The sequence below is a fragment of the Daucus carota genome, chromosome 6 (assembly GCF_001625215.2).
Source record: "Daucus carota subsp. sativus chromosome 6, DH1 v3.0, whole genome shotgun sequence".
Lineage (NCBI taxonomy): Eukaryota > Viridiplantae > Streptophyta > Magnoliopsida > Apiales > Apiaceae > Daucus > Daucus carota.
In genome coordinates, this window is record NC_030386.2 from 29,584,478 (window position 1) to 29,612,030 (window position 27,553).

The window sequence follows — 27,553 nt, forward strand, 5'->3', positions numbered from 1 at the left end:
TTTAGAGTATAGAATCCGATCGATTGCGAAAAATCCAAAAAAAATCAAAATTGATCAATATATCTCTCGAAACAAACCAAAAACGCATCGAACTCGTTTCACATCACTCATCCTTTGTACAACGTGCACTAACAAATTTACAAATTCCATATTAACTAAGTTTGTTTGGATTTCTTTAAAAAAAAAAAACTAAGTTTGTTTGGAAGTACCTTAATTTCTATTTATTGACGTTATATTTATTCTTATAAATAGTCACGTAAATTTGAAAATTATTAGCTATATTTTGTTATAGAATAGAGTTTGTGATGGCACCTAATGAGCGTTTCGAGTTGATTTATAAGTCAAAAGAAGACTTAATAATTTCAAGTTCAAATAGCGAATGTTCGATCTTGATAAAATTTTAAGTTTTAAAATGGGTCAAGGTTTTAGGGGTCGTTTGGTTCATGGGTATCAGGAATCAGGTATCGGGTTTGTCCATTCCAAACCCATACCTTGTGTTTGGTTGGAAAAAATAAAATATGAAACCCATACCTTAAACCCCCAAGGTATGGGTTTTTGATACCCAAGTGGGGAGGTGGGTATGAGATGGGGGTATCAGATTCATTCATTTTTTATTTTTTTTGTCTCTGTTTTAGTAATGAAATATTAATATTTGATACAAAATTAAATCAATGATGCAAAAATATATAACTATAATAATTTTATTAATATTTTTAATTAATATAAATTAATAACTAATTTTTTTTACAAAAATTAGATATATTGATTCCAGCACTCAACCAAACACATGATATCATATATGATACCTCAAACCCATACCAACTTAACCCGATTCCTCATTCCAACCCCATACCACTGCTCGAACCAAACGACCCCTTAATGAGCTTAGAATGAAATTGACTCACTTGATTTAGCTAGATAATGTCTTAGTATAATTTAGTAATTAAAATATAATTTTATTGAATAATTTTGATGCGAAAAGTATTGGATTAAACTCTCTTCTAAGGCTACAAAAGTATTTTATTATTTGATCTGAACCCACCTTCAACACAAAGGTGAATGTTTTAGAATCAAAAATAGACAATATTATATTAATATAAAATTAATGATATTGCACGGGTTAAATAATAAGAGAATTTTTGAGGTGAAACTTGGTGAATAATCTAGTCAGAAATTTGTCAATAAAGTGCAAAAAGTGCTGTATTTGTTTTCTCAAAATAAAAAATATTATCAATAAAAGTGCTGCATTTTTGTAAGCCGCTCAAAATAATTTCGTATTCTAATCATGGCGTGATGTGACAAACAAAAAAGGTACGTGGCGCCCCGACCATACAATGCAAACGGACGAGTTTTTTCGCGTCAGCACAACAGCATATTCCTTAGAATGTACTCGGATCCATATAGTTTTGTATTCCGAAATTAGGTTACGGGGCCACAATTTAAACAAACTATCTGCATCAAATATAAAATATACAAAAGGTCGTCTTCATTTTTTCTTTTCTTCGTGAAAGTTTATGTATATATATTCCTTATTTTAATGTTTTTATAAGATATAATTTATAACTTATTTTAAATTTTTTTCTGAATAAAAATCTAGTATTAAAATTTTTGTTAAAAAATACTAAAAAAAAGTTATAAATTTATATTTCACAAAAACATTAAAATGTGCACATCCTCGCTATTGCACAAACTCAAAAACGAGAAACTAACTTGTTCAGTTCTCTCATGTCTCTCTACATGCATAGCTGTCGCGGCACCTAACTAGAAATGTCTCATTTCTCTATACATGCATAGCTGCCGCGCCACTCAACTAGAAACGTTTTAGCACCACAAAGTTACTTAAGTGATTTTAGAACATGGGTAAGCATATTATGAGCTGTTTAGGTGAGGTTAAAATAGATGTTTTCGTTAAAAATAAAGAAGTGAAATATAAATTAAAACAAATTGAGACTTATGCATGATTAAAATATTTGAAAAAGAAACGGAAGTCGTTCCCAACTTTTTACATATACTTATTAACTTTTTACATAAATGATATAAATAAATACTTCTAATTTATAAAATCAAAAATCATGCCTTTAAGACCGGCTAAATACTGTCTAATAGATCAAACCTTTGCTTGGCTTGACAATAATTTCTTTCTTTCTTACTAACCTCTCATATTTTTTAATAGGAACTAAAAAAAAATCAAGTAGAAAATGTAGGGGATCTAATGTTATACAATAGAAGAGAAATCTTGAAGCATGGGTCCATACTCCATAGTAGTGTCAAGTATTTTTATTTTTTTTGAGATCGAGGAGTGTTCGGAGGGATTATCAGAATAACTTTCAAATATATTCTTAACAATGGCTACTGATTTTGTGGGAAGACAGGAAGCAAAGCCCAAAGAAGTGAAAGTGAGGGGAGAGGAAAAAAAAATGTAAAAATATTCGGTTAGAGTTCAAAGCTTAGAAAATTTTGAAAGTTTATGGAGTAGCAAGTATCAGAGCTCTCCAAATTATCACATCTTTGGGGTTTGGAGAGAAATTTGTGAGATTCTTTCCTTGCACATCCTGCATAATAAAACTCGGGACATGGGTTAAGTGGCGTGTGTGATTAATTGTCTTCAATATTTACACTGGTTAAGTGTTATGACCATGTTCAGTTTGAACTGTCAGAGTGGGAATATAAATCTCTAACAATTTTTATTATTAAATCAAATATCGTACTCACATAAAACACTGAGAAAATAATCTCACACACACCGTTGAATAACAAAAATTGAAACCAATCGCAAATTAGAAACGACAAAGTAGTAACCTTAAATTTGCAAATGCGTAATTGAAATACTAACTAAACTAATATAATTTTTTGATCTGGGGAATAAACCTACAAAATAAGATATTTCGGACCACTTTTGAGAATAAAATTACTAAAAAGAACGAGAAACTTTTCCGTTTCGTGGAATTGAGATCTAAGAAAAGAATGTTAAATCGAAAAAGGCTTTCAATCATTTTATCCGGAAAAATAAACTAATTCCAAAATTTAAGAAAAAACAGACCAATCTTACATAATAAGGAAGATTTTTAAGGAAATCAAAATTTTAAAACAAGATTTAATGGAAGAAGGAAGAAAACACGAAATAAATAAAAGGTTTTCGGGTTTCCCACCGGTAGAGTTCCGGTGAAAGCCCCGACAGCGGCTAAACAAAAGAAAAAAGAGAGAAGCGGCTAGAGAGAAGAATATGATTCTTTTTTTCAGCGGTAATCAGGAGATAAATGTTATCATTCTTATTTCATTCGGTGTTTGCAAGACGGAACCAGAAAATTATCCCACCTGGACTACAAAATAAACTGCTAACAATAATATAAACAGTTTGTCTAGTGTGTGCCCATGGGCACATGCTAAGCGCGGAAATTTTTGTATTTGGGAGATTTTGATTGGGGTGGTTGGTGTATTTGCAGGGGGGTCCACCATTATCAAGAGAGAAGAACCAATCAAAATGATCTAAGCACAAAATTTTCCGCGCTTAGCATGTGCCCATGGGCACACCATAGAAAAACCGTAATATAAAATATTTGCTCAGTGACTGTAGATAGCAGTGTGATAAATTAGCGCTCTTGTCTCTTGAACAAGGAGATCAACATTCACACGTCATACAAAAAATTACTACAAACTTTGAAGACGGACAAACGAGCGAATCAACTTTTTAATGTATGCTCTATTTTATTAGTCCAGGGATTCGAATAGATCATGAGTGGTATAATGTTGTACTCTATTCCCAAAATTTTTTAACAGGCCGGGCTTACTCTATAATTTATGGGCTGGTTAATATTTTTTTTTTATTTTTTTTATTTTTTTTGTTTTTACCTTTGCTAGAGCCCACAATAGCCTGGCTCCGCCCATGGCGTTGATGTGGGTATTAAGAGTATCTCCAAAGGTGATAACAAAAGTGTTAGCTAAAATATAATAAAATAATAATTATATAAATTTTTATCTAAAAGAAAGGGTAGACACTCCAATGGTATTATGTATAATATGATAGTTAAAATTATAGTTAAGAGATTTGTTGGTTTAGCAAATATAGTCAATCAAAATATGATTATCTATAATTTTTGCTAAAAGGAATACGGTTGGAATCCAAAACTTTTACATATTCTCTGAAAATTGACATCTAGATGCCACCCATATAGACAATTAGCTATGGGCTTTGTTCCTTTGGAGATGCTCCTAAGTTGTTAGTGTTTGTTTATAATATGTGTTGTGTGTTTGAATATTTAAATTTTGAGCTTCACATCATTTTATTTCATTATATTCAGGGGCATTCCTCATTTTCTATCTTAATTTTTTCTTGCGTGAAACTTTAGTATAAAACGGAAGACACCTTTTAACTCTGACTTGTTTGTTTAATATATTTGTACACTTATATATATATTATTTAAAAGAGTATTCAAAAATATTATTTAATAATACATACAAGTGATTAATTTTTTTGGATAAAGTATTTGAAAAGTATCCCACAGTATTATTTAAAAATTAATTGTTAAACATACATACAAATGATTAATTTTTATGAATAAATTGGTCGCTCGTTTAACATCTAACGGCCTCACGCATCAAAACATTTGCAGACAGCGCACACAATGATAAGACGACACAAAATTTAATGACAAGGCAAACACAAACATATTGCCAAAAACGATTCACATTCCCTCCCATTCTCATTTGTAAACCTCGACCTGGAAAGCCCAGAGTCCCTTTATGCAGCCTTTATAAGTACTCCTCTCTGAACTCTCCCATTTTCACATCTAGCTTTTTAAAAAACCCTTGATCAGATTACAGCTACAGGTGCGCTATCTCCTTATCTCAACTTGATCACTTCATTGTTGAATCCGCTCAATATAAACTCTGCCTCGGACATGATGTGTTGCTTTTCATGTGCTTGCTAGAATTTTGCAGTTGTGAACAAAGTTAAATTGTTGAATTATTGTTTATCTTATGTTATGTGGTTAATTATGTGCGTATGTATTTCATGACCAGCCTTAGGCTCTGTAACTGAATTTACGAGTTTCGTCGCCAAAGAGAATCGAATTATCACCTTCGCTTTACAATTGTTCAGTTTGTCCTTGAATCACTGCAGTTGCCATGTTCATAGTGAATATGCTAGTATTAGTTTATACATTTAACTTACTGATTTCTGCTTGGAAAAAAAAATCTGAAAAATCTGAATCTAAATTCTGCCTCGTACATTACGTGCTGTTTTTCATGTGCTTGCTAGAATTTTGCAGTTGAGAACAAAGTTTAATTGTTGCTTTATTGTTAAACTTATGTTATGTGGTTAGTTATGTGTGTTTTTATGTATTTCATGACCGGCCTTAGGCTCTGTAACCGAATTTACAAGTTTCATCGCGAAAGAGAATCGAATTATCACCTTCGCTTTACAATTGTTCAGTTTGTCCTTGAATCACTTCAGTTGCCATGTTCATAGTGAAAATGCTATTAGTTTATAAATTAACTCTCTGATTTCTTCTCTTCCAGTGCTTTTTTTTTTTCCTGAATATATAACTTAATTAGTTGGAGAAATAAACATGATATTGATAGTCATTTGGTGGTAAAACAATTTTCAGTAGCAGCGTATGCTCAACTAATGATAGACGGAACATTATTGTTATGGTTGAATTTTCTTTTTGATTTGCTTTTATTAGTTGTGGCATTTTGAGAATGTAACATCTATCATACAGATTTATTTATCTTGTGCATAAATAAATCTGTTAAGTTGTTATGGTTTTCGGTTTTTAAAACGTGTAGTAAAACTCTTATGTTGTTATGGTTCGTGGTGAAAATGCTATTAGTTTATACATCAAGTCTCTGATTTCTACTCTTCCAGTGATTTTTTTTTTCTGAATATATAACTTAATCAGTTAGAGAAAAAAAAAACATGATAGCCATTTGGTGGTAAAACAATTTTCAGCAGCAGTTTATGTTCAACTAATGACACCTGCCTGACTAGTTTTTTATCATTCGTGGACGTAACATTCCTTTTGATTGGCTTTTATTAGTTGTGGCGTTTTGGGAATGTAATATCTATCATTGAGATTTATTTACCTTGTGCTTAAATTTTTGCAACCAAATAAGAGATGATGCTTGTTAAGTTGTTATGGTTTTTCGTTTTTAAATGTGTATTAAAACTTTTATGTTGTGAAGTGGAGGCAATACATGGAGAAAACAGGCATTCAGGATGTAGGTGGATCACCGCCTTTGCCTCCACCATCATCACATATTCCAACTGGAGTGGATCCCGAACGAGTTGATCCTCCAAAATATGTTATGATTAGTAGGCCAGATTTTGGCAAGAGTGGAAAGTGCATACAATTAGAGTCGAACCACTTCAAAGTTTCAGTCAACTTCCCAGATAAGATATTTTACCAGTATAGTGTATGTGTGTCAGCTTTCAGACATTTATTATTGGATGTGAAGTATCGAAATGAAGTTAATTGTTGTATGTAATCTACAGGTTTCCATTAGTTATGAAGATAAGAAAGCTGTTGAGAGTAAGGGGATTGGAAGAAAGATAATCTATAAGCTCTACCAAACATATTCCTCAGAACTTGCTGGTAAGAGGTTTGCATATGACGGAGAGAAAACCTTATATACTGTGGGGCCCTTACCCCAGAACAAGCTGGAGTTCACAGTTGTTCTTGAGGAGTCCATAGCAAGAAGGTTTGTAGTCTCTTTATTTCTTTAGTCGAATACTATATTACTTTCATGCAAAAATAAACACTATGTGCTTTAATTCATTTATCAACGAAATCTTATCAGAGAAGGGAGCTCTGGTGAACCTAGTAAAAGATCTAGGCAATCTTTTCACTCAAAATCGTACATAGTAGAGATCAACTATGCTACTAAGATACCGTTGAGGTCTGTTCTGCTTGCCCTAAATGGAGATGAGACTGATAAGGTTCAAGATGTGTTGAGGGTGCTTGATATTATTTTGAGACAGCAAGCAGCTAATAGGTATCCAGAGAACCAGAACAATCCATTCTTCTTCTTTTTCTTAAGCCAGAACAATCCATTCTTAAGATACTTCCACCCTGACATGATGTTTTGCTTACTTTTATGTGTATTGAATGTGCAGGGGTTGCCTTCTGGTAAGGCAGTCATTTTTCCATGATGATGCAAGGGCGTTTGCTGATGTTGGAGGAGGGATATCTGGGTGCCGTGGTCTTCATTCTAGTTTTCGTCCAACTCATGGTGGCTTGTCACTCAATATAGGTAAGATACAACATAATTCTTCTGCGTAGCTATTCTAGCTTATATGTCTTAGACACTTGTTTTAACTGATGCTTTTTCATTCGTTTGTGAAGATGTATCGACAACCATGATCCTTACTCCTGGACCTGTACTTGAGTTTCTGAAAGACAATCAGGGTACAGGAGATGCTCGTGCTTTAGATTGGGTGAAGGTAGATTTAGAACTACACCTCAAAAATTTGCACTGTGCCTTCTTTTTCTATTAAATTGTCCTTTAACAAATGCAACAGGCCAAGAGAATGTTGAAAAACATGAGGATCAAGGCCAGACATACCAACAAGGAATTCAAGATAACAGGGTTGAGTGATAAGCCGTGCAATGAGCTATAGTAAGCGTTTATTTATTTGGTTCATTCTTTTTTCATGTTTAAAACGAAGAGTCCTGTGTAATAAATCTTCCTCTTTATGTTTGTAGCTTCGTAATGAAAGGGAAATATGGAGATGGTACCCATGGACAAGAACAGCCTGAGGAGATTACAGTTTATGAGTACTTCAGAAGACATCGGAATTTACAGCTAGAAACTTCTGCGTACCTTCCCTGCCTAGATGTCGGTAAACCCAGAAGACCTAATTATCTCCCACTGGAGGTTTGTAATCATTATTGACATATTTATACATATTTTAGTGTCTTGATTTACCCTTTTCAATGTTCCTTCCACTTAAATAAATTGATCTTGTTTTCTTGTTTTTTTTAGTTTTGTAGCCTTGAAGAAATTGATCTTTTTTCCTGTTTTTCTATAGCTGTGTAGCCTTGTCTCTCTTCAGCGGTATACAAAAGCACTATCTTCTATGCAAAGGGCATCTTTAGTGGAAAAGTCTAGGCAGAAGCCTCAGGAGAGAAAGAAAGTTCTCACTGATGTAAAATACCCTCTGACATTCAAATATTTCTTTTCTTGGTTATTATTTTTCACTGGAGTTCCTTGCATCACTTGAGAAACAAAAAAACAAAAAAACAAAAAAAATCCTTTTCTTATTATTGATCGATGAACATTCAATGTCAGTCTATGGGAAAGTATCTGTATGATGAAGATCCTCTCTTATCTGCTTGTGGCATTTCTATTGAGAAACAGCTTATGAAATTTGACGGTCGTGTCCTTAAAGCACCAAAGGTACCTTTTGTTACTCTTGTAAAACAAAATTTGAGTGCTTTTATTCATACTTTTACATCTCATTTTAATGCTGATTGCAGTTAAAGGTTGGTGGTGATGAATATTGCAATCCTGAGAATGGTAGATGGAATTTTAATGGAAAGGTGATGTATAGAGTTGGTTTAGCTGTTGTGTGAAGTGAAGTGTGTCATCATTAGGAAATATATATACTCTGTTACTGCTTCTATGTTCTTTTCCAAGTATAGTATAAATAGTATCTTGTTGTTGAATCTGATCTACCTCTTGTTTTATCCCTCATTCAGAGACTTATAAGCCCAATCAAAATAGATTATTGGGCAGTAGTGAACTTCTTTGCTCGTTGTGATATAAATCAGCTATCACGAGGGCTGTTTGATTGTGGAAAGAACAAAGGGATTGTATGTACATATCACTTTTGTCCATCTAATAGATTATTATATATATAATGAAGACCCTTAACATACTATTTTGTTTTCAGGTTATTGAACGTCCATATACACTTATTGAGGAAGAGCCCCAACATAGAAGAGCTAGCGCACTGGTAAGAGTGGAGAAGATGTTTGACCAGATCATGGCAAAGTTCCCTCGACCTCCACCCACATCCTTTCATCTTGTGTGTCCTACCAGAGAGAAAGAATTCTGCTATCTATGGTATGTTTTAACTCAGCTGTCATTAATCCAACCAATGCTATTTTGGTTAGAAGTTGATTAGTATGATTTGATGTGCTTAAGGACCATGGAAGAGGAAATGTTTGATTGAATGGGGAATCCCCACACAATGTGTTTCTCCTGGGAAAGTTAATGACCATTACCTTACAAATGTTCTTTTAAAAATAAATTCAAAGGTAATTTTGTTTCCAACGGCAGGTAGTAGTCTTTTCAACTAAACGAAATCTAGATTTTCATATCCTAATTCAATCTGACTTTAACTGTGTTATTGATATTTTTTCCCTCATTTTTAAAGCTTGGGGGTACTAATTCTTTTCTAGCACTGGAGGTTGGTTCTGGTGTACCCATAATAAAAGACTCTCCAACGATGATACTGGGCATGGATGTTTCTCATGGCCCTCCTGGCCGATCAGATGTCCCAGCCATAGCAGCGGTATTGTACTGGCAAATTTATTTGTTTAGGTCTCTGCATATTAAGTCAAATGATGCCTTTAACCTTAGTTGTGCTTTCGTGATTGGAACTTTTAGGTTGTTGGATCTCATTCCTGGCCATTGATATCAAGGTATAGAGCAGCTGTTAGAACACAATCTCCTAAAGCTGAGATGATAGAGTCTTTGTTTAAGCCTTTGCCAAATGGAAAAGATGATGATGGCATAATGAGGTACATATACATTTATATATGTGTGATGTATCTTAAATTGGCACTGGATTAGTAGGGTATCTAGTATCTACAAACATAATACAATGGTGTGAAAGTATGAACGCAGGCCCGGCCCAGAGGGAGGGCAACCAGGGCGACCGCCCAGGGCCCAAAAAATTTAGGGGCCCAAAATTTATATAATTTATGTATTGTTATTAGTATATATCAATCCAGTAAGCCTATTCTATCCTAAGTGATTAGGTCCGTACCTAAACTAATGGTACTATTAATCATACACTAACAGATAAATGTCATCAAACATTTGTTTAATCTTCTTTTTTTACATCTAGTACACTTTATTGTTAAAACTTGATTGTTTTATAGTTACTTTCTTACGGAAGTGGACTAAAATTTGAGTTTGCATTGCTACAGCCTACAAGGTCATGTTTTTATCAAATTTAATGAAGTAAAAAAAATTAGGGTCCATTTTCTTCTTTCGCCCCTAGGCCCTCAAAAGGTATGGAACGGCCCTGTATGAACGTATGTGTAACAACTGGCTATATATGTATTTATACTTTTCTTTACAATCCGTTGCTAAATTACACAAATATGCATGCTTGATTACACTCTAATCTGACAATGGGTTGAAATCATGTTAGAAGATGCAAAGTTCAAACACAGGGTTTTGAAACTTTTTGGTAAACAGCATTCTTTGTAAATACATAGACGACTCTCAATATTTCAGATTCCTGGTAACATATAAACGTTAATTGTTGGTTGTATTGTGTCTCAAGGGAACTACTTCTGGAATTCTATAAAACAACCGGTGGTCGCAACCATCCCAGATCGTCGTATTCAGGTATTACGGATCTGCACAATTATATTGATTGCCCCATTTAATGTACATTAACGCTGATCTCTTTGGCGGAATCTGTGTCCTCTTTCATAGGGACGGGGTCAGTGAATCGCCGTTTAGCCAAGTTTTGAATATTGAAATTGATCAAATGATAAAGGTGGTTATCCTATATTATATGGTTTACCTTTTATCTGAGTAGTAGTATCTTCTAAAGAGTATGTCACGCATCCAATATTTGTCCTTCATTTTAATTTGTTCTAAATAAAACTACATCGATTCTTTTTATCTTTTTCTGTAAACGAGACTTGCAAGTATTTCTCACAAGTCACAACTGCTAGTTTTTAATTATCCTTTATATACTGATATTTAAAATTTTTAAAGATAATTTACTTCTTTGTTTTTGCGGCTTATCAGTATCTCGACAAAGAGAATATACCCAAGGTAATCACTATTTGGTTTACCTTTTATCTGAGTAGTAGTATCTTCTGAAGAGTATGTCCACATCCAATATCTGTCCTTCATTTTAATTTGTTTTAAAATGAGACTACCTGGATTCTTTTTATGTAAACGAGACTTGCAAGTATTTCTCAGGACAGCTATTCTTTAATTATGCATGCTTGAATCTTACATGTCAATGTGTTTATTGTCTCGCTGGTTCTGCCTGTGTTGAGTTTATAGTGTCTCCTTTATATATTGATATTTAAAATTTGTAAAGATAAATTACCTTCTTGTTTCTGCAGACTTATCAGTTTCATAACGAGCCGAATATACCCAAGTTCACAGTGGTAGTTGCCTAAAAAAATCATCATACTAAACTCTTTCAAGCAGTCGATGGCCATGAGAACGTTCCTCCTGGTCAGCACTATTTTACTTGTTAATTTAAATTCGTAATTAGGACTGTTCTAAGTTGTCTGTGTTTGTGTCTGAGCTTGCAGGGACTGTGGTGGACACGAAAATTGTGCACCCAAGAAATTATGATTTTTACATGTGTGCTCAGGCAGGGAAGATTGTAAGCCACCACCTTTCCTTCCTGCTGAATCAGTTGTATAATATTTCTTTGTTTACAAGTGTAATAAATTCTGAATTTTGCTCGAGTCTAATATAGCACCATGCATGCCTTAGTAATCTCCATTGTTAACTCTTTAGTGTGTGCGAAATGAATAAACAGTTACTACATTATTTAGCAAAGAAAAGAATAAACAGTTACATTATTTGTTTTCTGACTCTGCTAATTATTGACCTGGCAGGGAACTTCTCGTCCTGCTCACTATCATGCTTTAATTGATGAAATTGGTTTCTCAGCTGATAATTTGCAAAATTCCGTCCATGTCCTGTCATATGTGTTAGTTCCAGAACCCAATTTTTTCCATAGTTCAAATTTAAAACTTAATGTGTTAATGTGCTACTGGGTTTCTTTTCTGCCCTCTACAGGTACCAAAGAAGTACTACTGCGATCTCCACAGGTATCGATACATCTACTTATATCATTTTGGACAGTATTGTTTTTTGCTTGATTGTGCTGGTTATGTAGTTTTTCATTAGCTTACACATAATTGCCTTAAAATCGTTGCTAGTTGCACCGGTCTACTATGCCCACCTTGCGGCCAAGTTGATAATGTCTGAGGGAAGCAGTGATGCTTCTTCTGGCGGGAATGTCCCTGTACTTGATCTGCCCAGGCTGCATAATAATGTTGCAGGGTCTATGTTTTTCTGCTGATGCTTTTGCTACCATGAAATGCTCGTAAAAACTACAAGGGTTACGATATGTTGATGTTTTCAAGGAACTTGACTAATTTTTGTTCTTGAAACCTAACATTGTCCAACTCTCTATGCTCATTTGGTCAGAGCAACTCAGCAACCTATCTGTCCATCTAGTTGTATGTCCTATGCTTGCTCTTTTGTCTTGATTTTACTATAAATAGTGAAATTTCATTTTGTGCTATTTAGCAAGATCTTTAAATACCTTGTGGATTGTGGTATTGGTTTATTGGTGCATGGGCCGGGTGTCACGGGGACACAATACCTTTGAAAACAATTACATCAACCCGCCGTCCTGCCCCGTTCTCAAGTACTTTAATAGTTTTATATTTTTTAACTTTTTTCTTCAAAAAACAAAAAATTTATTTATAAGAAAAAGGGTTTTAAAATTATATAATAGACCTATACTTTAGGATAACATTAAAGTAAAGTAAGTGTCGCGTTCAATAATAGGTAAACCTGATGTTTGTAAAATGTTACTAATAGGCAATGTCCAGTGTGTGTGTTAAACGTGATCTATCTCTAATGTAACAAGTAACACCCATCAAATAAATTACACTTAACTTGATTTCAAAACAGTAACATGGTATATTTGATTCTAAATATAGAATCGATATGTTATTAGTTGCTCCAAAAAAAATTCAATATGTTATTAGTACAACATAGATATGGAAGTGGGAAAATGAATAAATATTGTAGATTTGATAACTTTTGTTCATAAATTGAAAAGTTGGAGAAATATAAATTATCTGATATTATTTTAAATCTACCAACAGTATTAAAATTTTACTTTAATATACGAATCACAATTTTAATACTAAAATATATCAAATAATTATAGGTAGCATCTTTAAATAAAGAAAAAGAAAAAACCGTTGGTAGCACCACCTTAGAGCATCTCCAATGGGGTTGGTTAGAGCATCTCCAACCCATCAAAATCCTTAGTTAAAATTCATTAAATTATACCATAAATAAAAATTATAGATAATGTGTGAAATCTGTTCCACTCCAACCATACATTACCCTCGTCTGAAAATATAGCCAACCACCGATTTCCACAATCCCTTTGTTCTTTCCACCCTAAGAGATGCTCTTAGGCTGTTGAGCCTAAAAAATAGTGAACCACCCTAAGAGCATCTCCAACGGCGTTGACTATAATCGCCGGATAAATGAGATCTGTAAGACATTATGTAAAATTTGCTGAACCTGTAAGACATTCTACTTATATCAGTTCAAGATGGTAACAAATGATGTGCAATCTTCCTACAGATTTCTTACAGACCTGTAGAGATTCGACAAATTTAGCCATTCATAGGATGTTGGCTAAATTTATAGACAACAGTTGAGCATGGTTGGAGTTGAGTTTTTCAAGCTGTTGGCTAAATTTTTTATTTTAAGTATGCCAACTCATCTTTTAGCCAACGGCTTTCAGTGATTGGAGATGCTCTTATAATACTTGGCTAAATTGGACCTGTAAGACATTATGTAAAATTTGCTCAAGTTGTAAGTCATTTTGCTTCGATGATATTGGCTATATTGGTTGGTTATAATTTAAAAATAGTATATTATTAATTTTTTAGATTGTTATAAATAGAATCTATCATTTTAATATTGTAATAAATGATGTGTAATATTTTTACAGAATATGATTGGAGTGTCGTTTTTTGAAAACGCCCACTATAATATTTATATTTGTTAGGTCAACTGAGCTTCTTTATGTTTGGAGATGCACTTGACATGATTGTACTAGTACACTAACGTACGCGACGTCTCGATCTCTTTTAAACGTGACTGACACTGTTTTGTACTATACATATACTCCTGTTAGTCGTGAGAGATGAAAATAGTAAAAGTCTGCAAAAAGAAAAAAAACGATGAATCCAAAGATAGAATCCTGCAAAATTTCCACTGCGGGTAAATCGATAAGCTACAGACAGAGGTAGTGCTATAAATTATAATATGATAAATGTAGGGGGTTCAGCGTGGCGGTTACAATTCCCATAAACGACCTTTGTCACCATGAAATAACCACTCAGTAATACTGGCTCCCTCTCATTTCTAACCATTCTATTCAACCACTTTTCAAAAGTAACCAGTTTTTTTTCGAGCTTTCAAAACTAACCAGTCTAAATGAGGGGAGAAAACGCGACCTGAACGAAAAACTTTTTACAGCACGGGTCGCGCTTTGAAACAGCGACCCAAACACAAAAAACCCCATTGGGGTCGCTCTTTCAAAGAGAGACCCATGCTGTAAAAAGTTCCATATGGGTCGCCCTTTGAAAGAGCGACCCATATGGGTTATTTTAAAAAAAAAAATTCAAAAATCGGAAAATATTATTTCAAAGGGCGACCCATATTATTTATATTATAATATTTTATAATATAATTTATATAATGATATAATATAAAAATATTTTATATTATATAGTGATATATATATATATATATATATATTTATATATTTAATTGAAGTTTTAGTAAATATTTATATTATAATATTTTATAATATTATTTATATAATGATATAATATAAAAATATTTTATATTATATAGTGATACATTATTTGTGATATTATATTTTATATTATTATATTATGTAATGATATAATATAATATTATAGATTGTCATATTTAAATATTTAAGCTCATATAGATTGTACTTAAAAGGTAATTCGCATTACATAAACTTAAACGAAACAGAAGCATTACATAAACTGAAGGGAAATTACATATGATTAAAATGAGAACATGACATAAGTTCTCAATCCTGAGTGAGGTCCACAATATAGTCGGAATCATATCCTTCATCATCATCTTCATCGTCCTCAGCGTGAGCATCATCGTCTCCACCATCATCAGCAACACCGCCTTCCACTTCATCTTCATCGACCCACGGGGTAGGCATTTGCACTCGACGGCACTGATAAGTTACATTGTCCACATCTCCCCACTCGGCCCAAAATCTGGCTTCCTGACTTCCCTCGAGTTTAGCCTGCAGTGCGGCGCACTCTTCATCGATTTTAGTCGCATAATACCTCATGCGAGAATCACCAAATGGGATATCCATCTCACCCATCTCACGATGGCGTTGAAAATAGAGTTTGTGAACTTCAGGGAATTTTCTGTTATGGATATCATCTTCCGCCTCCGTCATCACCCAATCTTTGCCCCTTCTAATCCTCCTATAAACATACCTGCAAATATAACGGAAGAGTTTGTTCCACTTCTTCACGTTCTTTTGATGTTCAACCTCGAGACGTCTCTCTTCTCTCGTCTCCTCTATCATTTTCTTGATGTCAAAGTCAGTGCGCATCCGTCCCAACGGTGGCCGAGTTTTCTTTTGTTGCACGACCGGTGGTGCCTTGCTTTTAGGAGCTGGTTTAGGTTGGTTGCTTCGGTTGTTGCGCATCCCTCCCAACACAAGCTCCGGCTGTCTCCTATCTTGTTGCTGTTTGAGGCGTTTTTCGCAGCCGGGGGTCATTGGTGCTTTCCCCTTATCCATTGGTGCCTTGCCCTTATCCATTTTCAGCTTAAGTGATGAGTGAATTTTGTGTTTGTTTAGTTGCTTGTATGTGTATCAACCATAATGAAGACCTATTTATAGGCGAATGGATTATTGTTTAGCTGAATATATTTAAAGGACTTGTCAATTTTTGAATTGACAAGTCCTTTAAATGAGCTGAATCTTTTCTTTCAATGCATGCTATGGTTTGGCAGTATGAAAACGTGGGTCTAATCTATAAAGTGAGAAACTTTGTACAGTCTAATCTTTACAGTGAGGCACTTTACTTTTGCAGAACCTTTACTTTATGACCTACTGTACACCATGTGACCCTCTGCATTATCAGATACTACTGTTGATCATGTGAATATCAGCATTATGAGATACAACTGTTGATCATGTGAATATCAGCATTATGAGATACAACTGTTGATCATGTGAATATGAGCATTATTCCGTTGCTTGCTATGGTTTGCCAGTGTGTAGTCTAATCTATACAGCCTTTCTTTTCACATCACTTTACTTTATTATATATTGTCCTTTAACTGAGCAGAATCTTTTCTTTACAGCCTTTCTTTTGCCAGTGTGTAATATCTTGTCCCGAATGCTTCTGTTTCCTTGAAGTTTATTTATTGCTTCAACACCATTACATTAAATTAATTAACAAAATTGGATTAACAATAAAAAACGAAAGAAAAATACAGAGTAACAATAAAAAACAAGGACTGAAAAGGAAAATACAAATTAACAATTAAAAACAAGGACTAAAAAGAAAATGGCAATTAAATTACACAGTAGGGTCAACATTGTACAATGGACACCTTTTACTACGTCTAGTGTGTCCTTCTTGCTTGCAGCGGCCACATTTGTGACTTGTACGGGAACTGTCCATCTCCGTGCGTATTCTGACGGATTGACCCCTTTCTCCTCGTTTACGCCTTCTCTTTCGCAAGGCCTCGTTCGGTACCACAGTTCCAAACATTCTCCATTGCACTGGCAAATCAATATCCCAATACCCAGTTGCTGGTAATGGATATATCATTGGCTCCCACAATTTCAACAAAGTAGAGTTGTAGTGGAAGTGGCCAATCCACTGTTTCCAGTTTAAGTGATTGTGGTTGCAAGCAGCAATCAAATGTGAACACGGTAGGCGGTGGCAAGCCCATTTCCCGCAAGTGCATGTACGTTGAGTTATGTCAACCACCTGCGTGTTCCCGCCCTTATTGCACCCTTTTACCATGTACCTTTGCGTCTTTACGGAGAACAAACCGGTTCCTCTATTAAATGTCTCGACCCGGTGTGTGTTAGCTTTGGCTGCAATCTTCTCCAACTTATTTCTCGTCCTTAGACAAAGTTCATGACCCTCCCCAATGCCCTCAAGCACTGCGTTCCTCTCCTTATTGACCGTCCTAACAGTTTTATAAAACATGAATTCAATCATTGCGGTCACAGGTAGGTGCCGAGCCACGCGCACGTTACCATTAAAGCTCTCCGTGATGTTTGTGGTAGCTTGGCCGAAACGAGCGTGGCCTGTGTCATGACAAATAGTCCAGAGGGCTGGACTTATCCCTAGCAACCACCTCAAGCCTTGAGGCGAAAGCTCTCCAATCTTCTTCATGTAGGCATCATATTTCCTAATCTGTGGCGTATTGCCGGCTAGCCACATTAACATTTTAAGCTCCTTTCCCGGGAATGCCTTGGAGAAGTTGCTCCTAACATGATGGAGGCAGAATCTGTGATAGCCCATCGGCGGGGTAAAACCACTCGCTTCGTCATTCATTGCAGCAAGGATCCCCGTCGCACGGTCAGATATAATACAAACCCCCAATCTATCTCGGCATACATGTCTACGTAAAAGACGTAGAAACCAAGACCAATTTTCAGTTGTTTCCTCATCAACAAGGGCGAAGCATATGGGATATTGGTGGTTATTAGAGTCGACTCCCACCGCGACCAGCAATTTCCCATTATACTTTCCCTTAAGAAATGTACCATCAATGGAAATAACTGGCCGTGCATACTGCCAACCATCAATCATTGCTTTTAGGCACCAAAATGCACGAACAAATGTCGATGTACCCCTCTCTTTATGATGTGGAACAACCTCAACCACAACTATACTTCCGACATTTGTACTGGCCATGACATTAAGGAACCGAGGGAGCTCGTTGTAGGTTGTCTTCCAGCTTCCATAAACGCTTTCCATGGCGGCCATCTTCCCCCTCCATGCTTTCAAGTAACTAACCAAATGGTGGTACTCATCATTGACCATTGTGATGATGTTGCTTACCTTCAATTGAGGGGTCTGGGAGATCTGTTGAAACAAAATATATTAACATTAACGATGAATAATAAACGATAATATTTAGACATATAATGATATCCAAGGTTGTAGGACTTACGTAGGGAGCAACCACATAGCCAATCATTTTTGCTGAAATTTTGCAGTGGTCCTGCGTGGGTCTATCCAGTAGGCATGTGTGAATCTCTGGACATTTAGTTATTTGAAAAAGGCCGTGGGACTTCTTCTTCGCGGCCCTTAGCTTCCACTTGCAGTTTGAAACCACACATTTAACTTTGTAGACTTGCGTGGAGCTTTTCTCCACGATGAAATTTCGATCTGTACTTATGTGTGCATGTTTCACAGCAGCTATGAGCACTTCCTTGGTAGCAAATAGAGCTCCTTCGGTCAACTCATCGTTGGCGGGATCAAACCCGAGTGACATAACTGCGTCCTTGTTGGACACAATCACAGGCTCGTAATCCTGGGATCCAAACCATGCAGCTCTAGGTTCATGAATAGACAATGCCTGTGTTTGCAAGTGCATGTTTCCCTCTCTTTCTTCATCGGAATCAACCTCCGAAAAATCTTCACTTTCCGGAACATCCTCCTGTGATAGATTCCACTCCGAATCGTCACTGCTGCTTATGGCTCTTTCCGAGCCATACTCTTCATCATCCTCCTGGTTCTCCAGTGCAAGAGCTATAGCTGCACCTCTTTTCGGGGTTTGACGAGCCGGTGATGGCTGTCTACCACTCAAATCGTCCTCGTCCACAACCTCTTCAACAACAAAACGACCCGTATTACTCGAGCCACCACCATACTCTCCAATCGTCCCGTAGTTGTAGCCGCTAGACCACCCTTGCATGCCCTGGCTTTGTCCATAGTTTCCCCCATAATCGCCTCCAAAACTCCCACCGTAGTTTTCAACATAATTTGAAACTTGGCCACCTGCAGCGGTTTGTCCGGTTTGTCCATAGTTCCCCCCATACTCGCCTCCATAGTGTTGGCTGGGTTGAGCAATACTCTCGGCCTCGATAAACAATGATACGTCTCCACCCAAGTGAAATCTCTCGGGGATACTTAACATCCTACGAACATCGTCGTCCGATTTAACAGACTTCACAAAGAACCCCGAAACGAGGTTACTAACCCCGATTCGAGGATATTTCACACTAAGCTTGACATCCCAATGATGCCTACTTATATGCATCAACCCGAACACCATATCTCGTAGTTCTTCAAGTGAGCTGCTCAATTTCACATACATCATTTCTTTCGGATCTAAGGTGTAGAGAACATCGTTATCTTGTTTTATGATTTCACCTCCCCAGAAGAAATTGACGTTTACGTAACCGTCCATCTTTGTTTTGGTTTTTTTGGAGTGGTTTGATTTTGGTGGTTTTGGTTTTCTGATAGCTTGCCAATGAGGTTTTTTCAAGTGATGATGGTTTTGTGGATAGGCAACCACAAATGCTTCAGCTTTTAAGGACGAATTTCAAAGTTAACCACTGTGCTTCAATAGTGCATGCAATTTTTGTGTCCACTTATTGGTATGCAGTCACTCTATCAATGAGCAATAAAGTAATGAATGATTCTCTGAACAAGCTACTGCATAAATCCATTGATATTATTGCATGCTGCACTATGTGTTAAATGTGAGGGATGTGACCATACAAAAAAAGCTGATGCACACTGTTCAAAAACTCATAATTGCATGATTTTAAACGAGCTCATAATTGCAAACAGATGATGCACACTTTCAAAAAATCATAATTGCAAACAGATGATTTGACCATACGTTTTAAATTTTTTTCACACTCTTTAGAAAAATACATTAAATAATATACATATATACACACATATATATAATATATATATATATATATATAAATAAATAAATATATATATATATATATATATTTTTTTTTCAATCTTTAATTTATATATATATTTATTATTTACATTATATATTTTATATTATATAACCGTTAAATTAAATTGAGACTTTTAAGGACGAATTTCAAATGCTTCAGCTTTTAAGGACGAATTTCAAAGTTAACCACTGTGCTTCAATAGTGCATGCAATTTTTGTGTCCACTTATTGGTATGCAGTCAATCTATCAATGAGCAATAAAGTAATGAATGATTCTCTGAACAAGCTACTGCATAAATCCATTGATATTATTGCATGCTGCACTATGTGTTAAATGTGAGGGATGTGACCATACAAAAAAAGCTGATGCACACTGTTCAAAAACTCATAATTGCATGACTTTAAACGAGCTCATAATTGCAAACAGATGATGCACACTTTCAAAAAAATCATAATTGCAAACAGATGATTTGACCATACGTTTTAAATTTTTTTCACACTCTTTAGAAAAATACATTAAATAATATACATATATACACACATATATATAATATATATATATATATATAAATAAATAAATATATATATATATATATATATTTTTCAATCTTTAATTTATATATATATTTATTATTTACATTATATATTTTATATTATATAACCGTTAAATTAAATTGAGACTTTTAAGGACGAATTTCAAATGCTTCAGCTTTTAAGGACGAATTTCAAAGTTAACCACTGTGCTTCAATAGTGCATGCAATTTTTGTGTAAATATTTCCGAATTAAATTAAATTAAAAAATATAATATTACAATCTATAATATTATATTATATCATTACATAATATAATAATATAAAATATAATATCACAAATAATGTATCACTATATAATATAAAATATTTTTATATTATATCATTATATAAATTATATTATAAAATATTATAATATAAATAATATGGGTCGCCCTTTGAAATAATATTTTCCGATTTTTGAATTTTTTTTTTTTAAATAACCCATATGGGTCGCTCTTTCAAAGGGCGACCCATATGGAACTTTTTACAGCATGGGTCTCTCTTTGAAAGAGCGACCCCAATGGGGTTTTTTGTGTTTGGGTCGCTGTTTCAAAGCGCGACCCGTGCTGTAAAAAGTTTTTCGTTCAGGTCGCGTTTTCTCCCCTCATTTAGACTGGTTAGTTTTGAAAACTCGAAAAAAAACTGGTTACTTTTGAAAAGTGGTTGAATAAATTGGTTAGAAATGAGAGGGAGCCCAGTAATACTACTAGCCTGAGGACACTACCCGCATTTTCACTGCGTACATTACACTCACCCATTCTACTCCCATCGTCCCCCTCAATTGTTTACATTGGAGGGGGACACGGAGACCAAGACATGTATGGAAAATGAGTAAAATTAGATGAAAAGTGGGTAAAGTGGTGGGACCCATCAATATTTAATAATAGATTTGAGATAGTGGAGGAAAGTAGTGGGTGTAATAGTAGTTTTTATTGTTAAATATGAGATAGTGGGGGAAGATAGTGGATGTAATGATGGAAAAAACTTACTATTTATAGTAATGTAAAGAAATGAGAGGGACGTCCCAAAACGGTAACTGTAAAGAAATGAGAAGCACAGAGGGAGTAATTAGAACTGTGCATGTCACTCGCCAAAATTGGCTTGAGAACTACAGACTACGCATTTGTGTCCAATTCAACGAACAAACTGAGTTGGCTTAGGAAACGTACCATACGCCAAAATCAAAATCCCACTATTTGATTTTGGTGGTGGAGAGCTATGATCCCATGTGTTGCATGTAAAAACATTGTTTTTTGATACTTTTTGAAATAGAAGTCGCTCGATTTTTTTGCACGCATTTTTAAACCCTTTGACCACAGGTTAAAAATGATTATTTTTGAATTTTTTATTTTTTGAATAAAATATATGATTGATATTATAATTTAGAAAAAGAAAATTTCAAAAACAATGATTTTAAGCGTGCGGTCAAGAGACTTAAAAAAACGTGCAAAAGAGTCAAGCGACTTATATTTCAAAACGGAGAGAGTATGTTTTTCAATTTTATACAACATAATCTAATGACAGGAAAACGTTTTTACGGATCAATGGTGAAAAGTGAATAGTTGAAGATAGGAAATCATTAGATAATACATTTCTTATTAATGAAGAACAACAATACCAAACAGATAGGATATATTTAAGAAATATGATTTTTATTGAAGAAGAATGAAATATAAATGTTCATCAAAAAATAATTCTATGTAAATTGGATCCTCTTTCATAAAATTTTCAAATTCTATGATATTTATTATTTTTTTATCATCTTTCTCTCCATTAATTATATCTTTTCATACATTTATTTATTGTTTAAGTGCTAACATTGAAATCATATTGTTTTTTATTTAGATTGACGTTTGTGTGCATGGTTGTTTATAGAAAAAGAAAACTTTTACTATTGAAAATTGTGATTATAGGTATGTAATAAATATGCTGAGTGCTAATTAAATTTTTTTCAAAACTGAAATTTATAAATTAAAATAATTATTAAATAATTTAATTTAAATTAATGTTTAAAATTTTATAAATAATATTTTAGAACATGTCAAGATAAATTAAATTAAGAAAAAAAATATATTTAATTGATGGTTAAGGTAAAAATATTTGAAACAACGAGAAAACTTATCCTAGAAAAACGTATTTACGGATCAATGTAGAGGAGCAAGGGAATCGTATTTATTAAAAAGATAATCCAACATATAATGGCATATATTAAATTTAGAAATTCATATTATGACATTTCCCAAGCTAGCTATAGATCGCAGGGGTGATTTATTGATTGGAGATGGACCCAAAGGATAGATTCTGGATCCATAAACGATTCGTGTATATTTTATAGAAATATGAAATTAAGGAAGACGATATAGAACGAAAAACATTGAAATAAAAATATAATTATAAATTTTTTGCCTAGACAAGATATGTTTCATTTGCAAGATGAAAGACTTGTTTGATAAAAGGCTCCGACCATTGGGAGTTCACCACTAATGAATATAGAATAGATATTTGAATATTCACTACTTCACTTGGGTTAACAGGGGTCTACTAGACATTACCGAATACATGTTGAAATAAATAAAATTCTTTAATATTATAAAATAATTTTAAAAGGAGGATTAAATGTGTTTTGTATGTTGTGGCGTAAAATATAAGACATAAGAAGAAAGTATTTTAGTCAAAAAAATGTATTTATTGAGAACAACAATTTTGATTTAACTTTCGATTTCATTTCAACTTTTGTTTAAATTACATAAGAACAACGAGTAAAAATATTTCACTAAAAAATATAATTATTTAAAATTCCTTAAAGTAGAATAATTTACTCATATAAGATCAAATTTGTGATATATATTTTTGACTAATCTATACTATACTATTAAAGCCGAAATATTAAAAGTTTGGTCGGTCGGTACGCGGGCTTTTATACGGACTTTTATAATTAGTGTGCTTTTATACGGACTTTTATAATTATTAGCGGGTTTCAAACAAAATTAGTGGGCTTCAAACAAAATATAAACAAATCAAACATAAAACAAATATACGATCAAAACATAAAACAAATATAAAACCTATTTGACTATCTATCTATACTTCTATACTATACTATTAAAGTCGAAATATTAAAAGTTTGGTCGGTCGATACGCGGACTTTTATACGGACTTTTATAATTAGCGGGCTTTTATACGGACTTTTATAATTATTAGCGGGTTTCAAACAAAATTAGTGGGCTTCAAACAAAATATAAACAAATCAAAACATAAAACAAATATACGATCAAAACATAAAACAAATATAAAACCTATTTGACTATACCAAAACTAAAGTCAAACCTTAAAAAATACTATATTATTAAAGCCGAAACATTAAAAATTTGATCGGTCGATACACGAGATTTTATATGGACTTTTATAATTAGCGGCTTCAAACAAAATTAGTGGGTTTCAAACAAATATAAACAAATCAAAACATAAAACAAATATAAGATCAAAACATAAAACAAATATAAGACCTATTTTATTATACCAAAAGTTAAAGTCAAACCTTAAAAAATATATACACATCTATACTATAATATTAAAGCCGAAATATTGAAGTTTCGATCAGTCGGTACTTGGGCCAAAATACAGGCTTATCTACATACTAATTATTCTTTTTAACTAAAATATGTTTTTTTAATATTTTCTAACTAAAAAAACTCCATTATTTAAAATAACATCGAAAAACATAGTAATTACCTTTTAACTAAAACACATTATCTTTTTTATATATTCTGACTAAAAAACGAATCTTCTACAATCAGTGTTATGAAAAGCGCAAATCGGCTCTAGGCGGTGGAAGGACCTTCTAGCGCTTAAGCGGTAAAGCGGACGCTTAAGCGGAATCTTAAGCGGGCCAATAAGCGGATTAATAAAATATAATTAAATATTTAATTTTAATATTAATATATTCAAAAATAATGTTATATTGTGGTAAGAATTTAAATTTATAATAATATATATATATATATATATTTTAATTTTTTAATATAATTATAGTTATATTATATAAAAAAAATATTTTAAAACTGAAAAATTAGCAAGTCAAAATCATTTTGACCGCTTAAGTACCGTTTAATCCGCTTAACGACCGCTTAATCCGCTTAATAGTCCGCTTAATTTTCAAAAACGCTTAAGAACCCGCTTAATACAAAATCGAGGCGTTTTAGGGCCGATTCCGCTTAGGCGGCCGCTTAAGCGGCCGCTTAATGCGCTTTTTAAAACACTGTCTACAATTAACAGGGGCTACATATATCATAATTTTATTCTCACAATAATATTAGTTTATTATACTATTAAAGCCAAAACATTAAAAATTTGATCGATCGGTACTTGGGCCAAATTATGGGCCTACTTATATAATCAATTATCTTTTTAACTAAATTTAATATCTTTTTTTATATGTTCTAACTAAAAAACCTCAATTTTATAAAAATAATACTCCCTCCGTCCCGAAAAGATTGAGCTGCTTTGACTTTCACGGAGATTAAGAAAAAGGTAGTAAAAAGGTTGAAAAGTTGGTAAAGTGGTGGGACCCATCAAAATTTTAATAATAGATTTGAGATAGTGGAGGAAAGTAGTGGGTGTAATAGTGTTTATATTATTATAGAATAGAGATAGTGGAAGAAAGTAGTGGGTGTAATAGTGAAAAGTAGTGTTCAAAAATAGTAAGTTTAATAGGTTCATTCTTTTTGGGACGTCCCAAAAAGGAATAAGTGTCAATTAAAATGGGACGGAGGGAGTATTGGACAACATAGCAACTATTCTTTTTAACTAAAACACATTATCTTTTTTCAAATCCTAACTTAAAAATCGATTTTCCAAAAATAACACATGCAACATTCATATAAAGAAGATATTATATATCTAGGAGAGGGTTTTGGTACAAACTTACAAACTCTTTTTGTTCAACACATATATAACTTGAGTTCAAAATTTTTTAAGATATTTTGTTGAACGTCGATTAAAATTGTTTTGGAGCAGTACATAAACTAATTTTTCAATGTAAGAACTAAGTAAAATGTATTAAATAACCAATATTTATCTTTCGAGACCCAACCTAAACCCCAGAGGTATAGTTTAAGCATCTCTATAAATATATTCAACACAATGATAATTAATGTTCTACCCACAATGTTGAATCCCGGTTACAAATGTGTTGAATGCACGATTTATTTACGCGTTATTTTTAAAAACTGTGATATTTTTTCGATAATTTTCAACATGGATACTTTTTATAACTAAAGATTAACACGTTGAGAGAATAAAAAAATTCAAAAAAAAAAGTTTGTAAGTTTGTAACTTAAAAATGTTTTTATTTGATCCTATCCCTATATATCTATATTATTATACTATTAAATCCGAAATATTGAAAGTTTGGTCGGTTGGTACTTGGACCAAAATACGGGCCTAACTATATACCAATTATTCTTTTTAATTAAAATATGTTATCTTTTTTTATATTTTCTAACTAAAAAAACTCCATCATTTAAAATAATATCGAGAAACATAGTAATTACCTTTTTAAGTAAAACATATTATCTTTTTTATATTTTCTAACTAAAAAACAGATCTTCTACAATTAACACGAGCTACATATATAAAACTATAATATTATTATATATAAGTATAAATAAATAACTTGTGATATTTTTCAACCAAAATACAATAACATTATTTTTAAATACACTAATGGACTCACTTTAAAAGTAATATTATAAATCTATAATATACTATTATACTGTTAAATTCGAAACATGAAAAATTCAGTTAGTCGGTAGGTCAGTTGAGTTTGGTGAGCCGGTTGGTATTTGACCCACGAACCTCTTTATTTATAACATGTTGTAATATATTTTTTATTATCTATTAAACCAAAACATTTAGGTTAGTATGGTGGATCGGTATTTGGTTTTACACGTCTTTTTTTAACTTAATATGTTTCATGCTATATTATTAATTATCAATAACGAAATATTAAAAGATTGATTGGTTGATTTATATCTGATTTTATAGATCTCCTTAAATTATAACATGAAAAAAAACGAATTTTAACATTTTTAGTAAAATATATATGTTCGACCTAATTTTTAATTAGCCATTTGACAAAATTAACTATTAAGAATTTATCTTCTATTAAATAAAAAATTTATTTAATCATATTATTCTATCAAAATTTTATTCTCACAATAATATTAGTTTAAGTTAAAATATATACGATAAAATAACAAATATTATAACCGCCTGTGCATTGCACGGGTTATAAGCTAGTTTATATAATACATGATATGATATTAATTTGTTACACATATATATATATATATATATATATATATATATATATATAGAAAATATTATGTCTACTTTATATAATACTAGCTTATAACCCGTGCAATGCACGGGCGGTTATAATATTTGTTATTTTATCGTATATATTTTTAATTTAAACTAATATTATTGTGAGAATAAAATTATGATAGAATAATATAATTAAATAAATTTTTTATTTAACATATGATAAATTCTTATATATAATTTCGTCAAATGTCTAATTAAAAATTAGATCGAACATATATATTTTACCGAGAATGTTAAAATATTTTTTTTCATGTTATAATTTAAGGAGATCTATAAAATCAGATATAAATCAACCAATCAATCTTTTAATATTTCGTTATTGATAAATTAATAATATAGTATGTAACATATTAAGTTAAAAAAGACGCGTAAAACCAAATACCGACCCATCATACTAATCTAAATGTTTTGGTTTGATAGATATTAAAATATATTATAACATGTTATAAATTAAGAAGGTTCGTGGGTCGAATACCAACCGGCTCACCAAACTCGACTGACCTACCGACTAACTGAACTTTTCATGTTTGGAATTTAACAGTATAATAGTATATTATATATTTATAATATTACTTTTAAAGTGATTCCATTAGTG

At 32.9% G+C, this 27,553-nt stretch overlaps 1 protein-coding gene and 1 pseudogene across 1 annotated transcript; one reads left to right on the forward strand and one right to left on the reverse strand.

Annotated features, from left to right (window-relative positions):
- The first annotated feature begins 4,613 nt into the window (after nt 1–4,613).
- Nucleotides 4,614–12,523, forward strand: LOC108226558 (protein argonaute 16-like; annotated as a pseudogene).
- Nucleotides 12,524–16,372: 3,849 nt separating this feature from the next.
- LOC108207551 (uncharacterized) lies at nt 16,373–19,504 on the reverse strand. The gene is made up of 2 exons (XM_017377989.2): nt 18,244–19,504; nt 16,373–18,155 (listed from the first exon to the last, which is right to left on the reverse strand). The coding sequence occupies exons 1-2, from the start codon at nt 19,483–19,485 to the stop codon at nt 16,629–16,631; spliced, it is 2,769 nt and encodes a 922-aa protein (XP_017233478.2). The 5' UTR covers nt 19,486–19,504; the 3' UTR covers nt 16,373–16,628.
- Nucleotides 19,505–27,553: the final 8,049 nt, after the last annotated feature.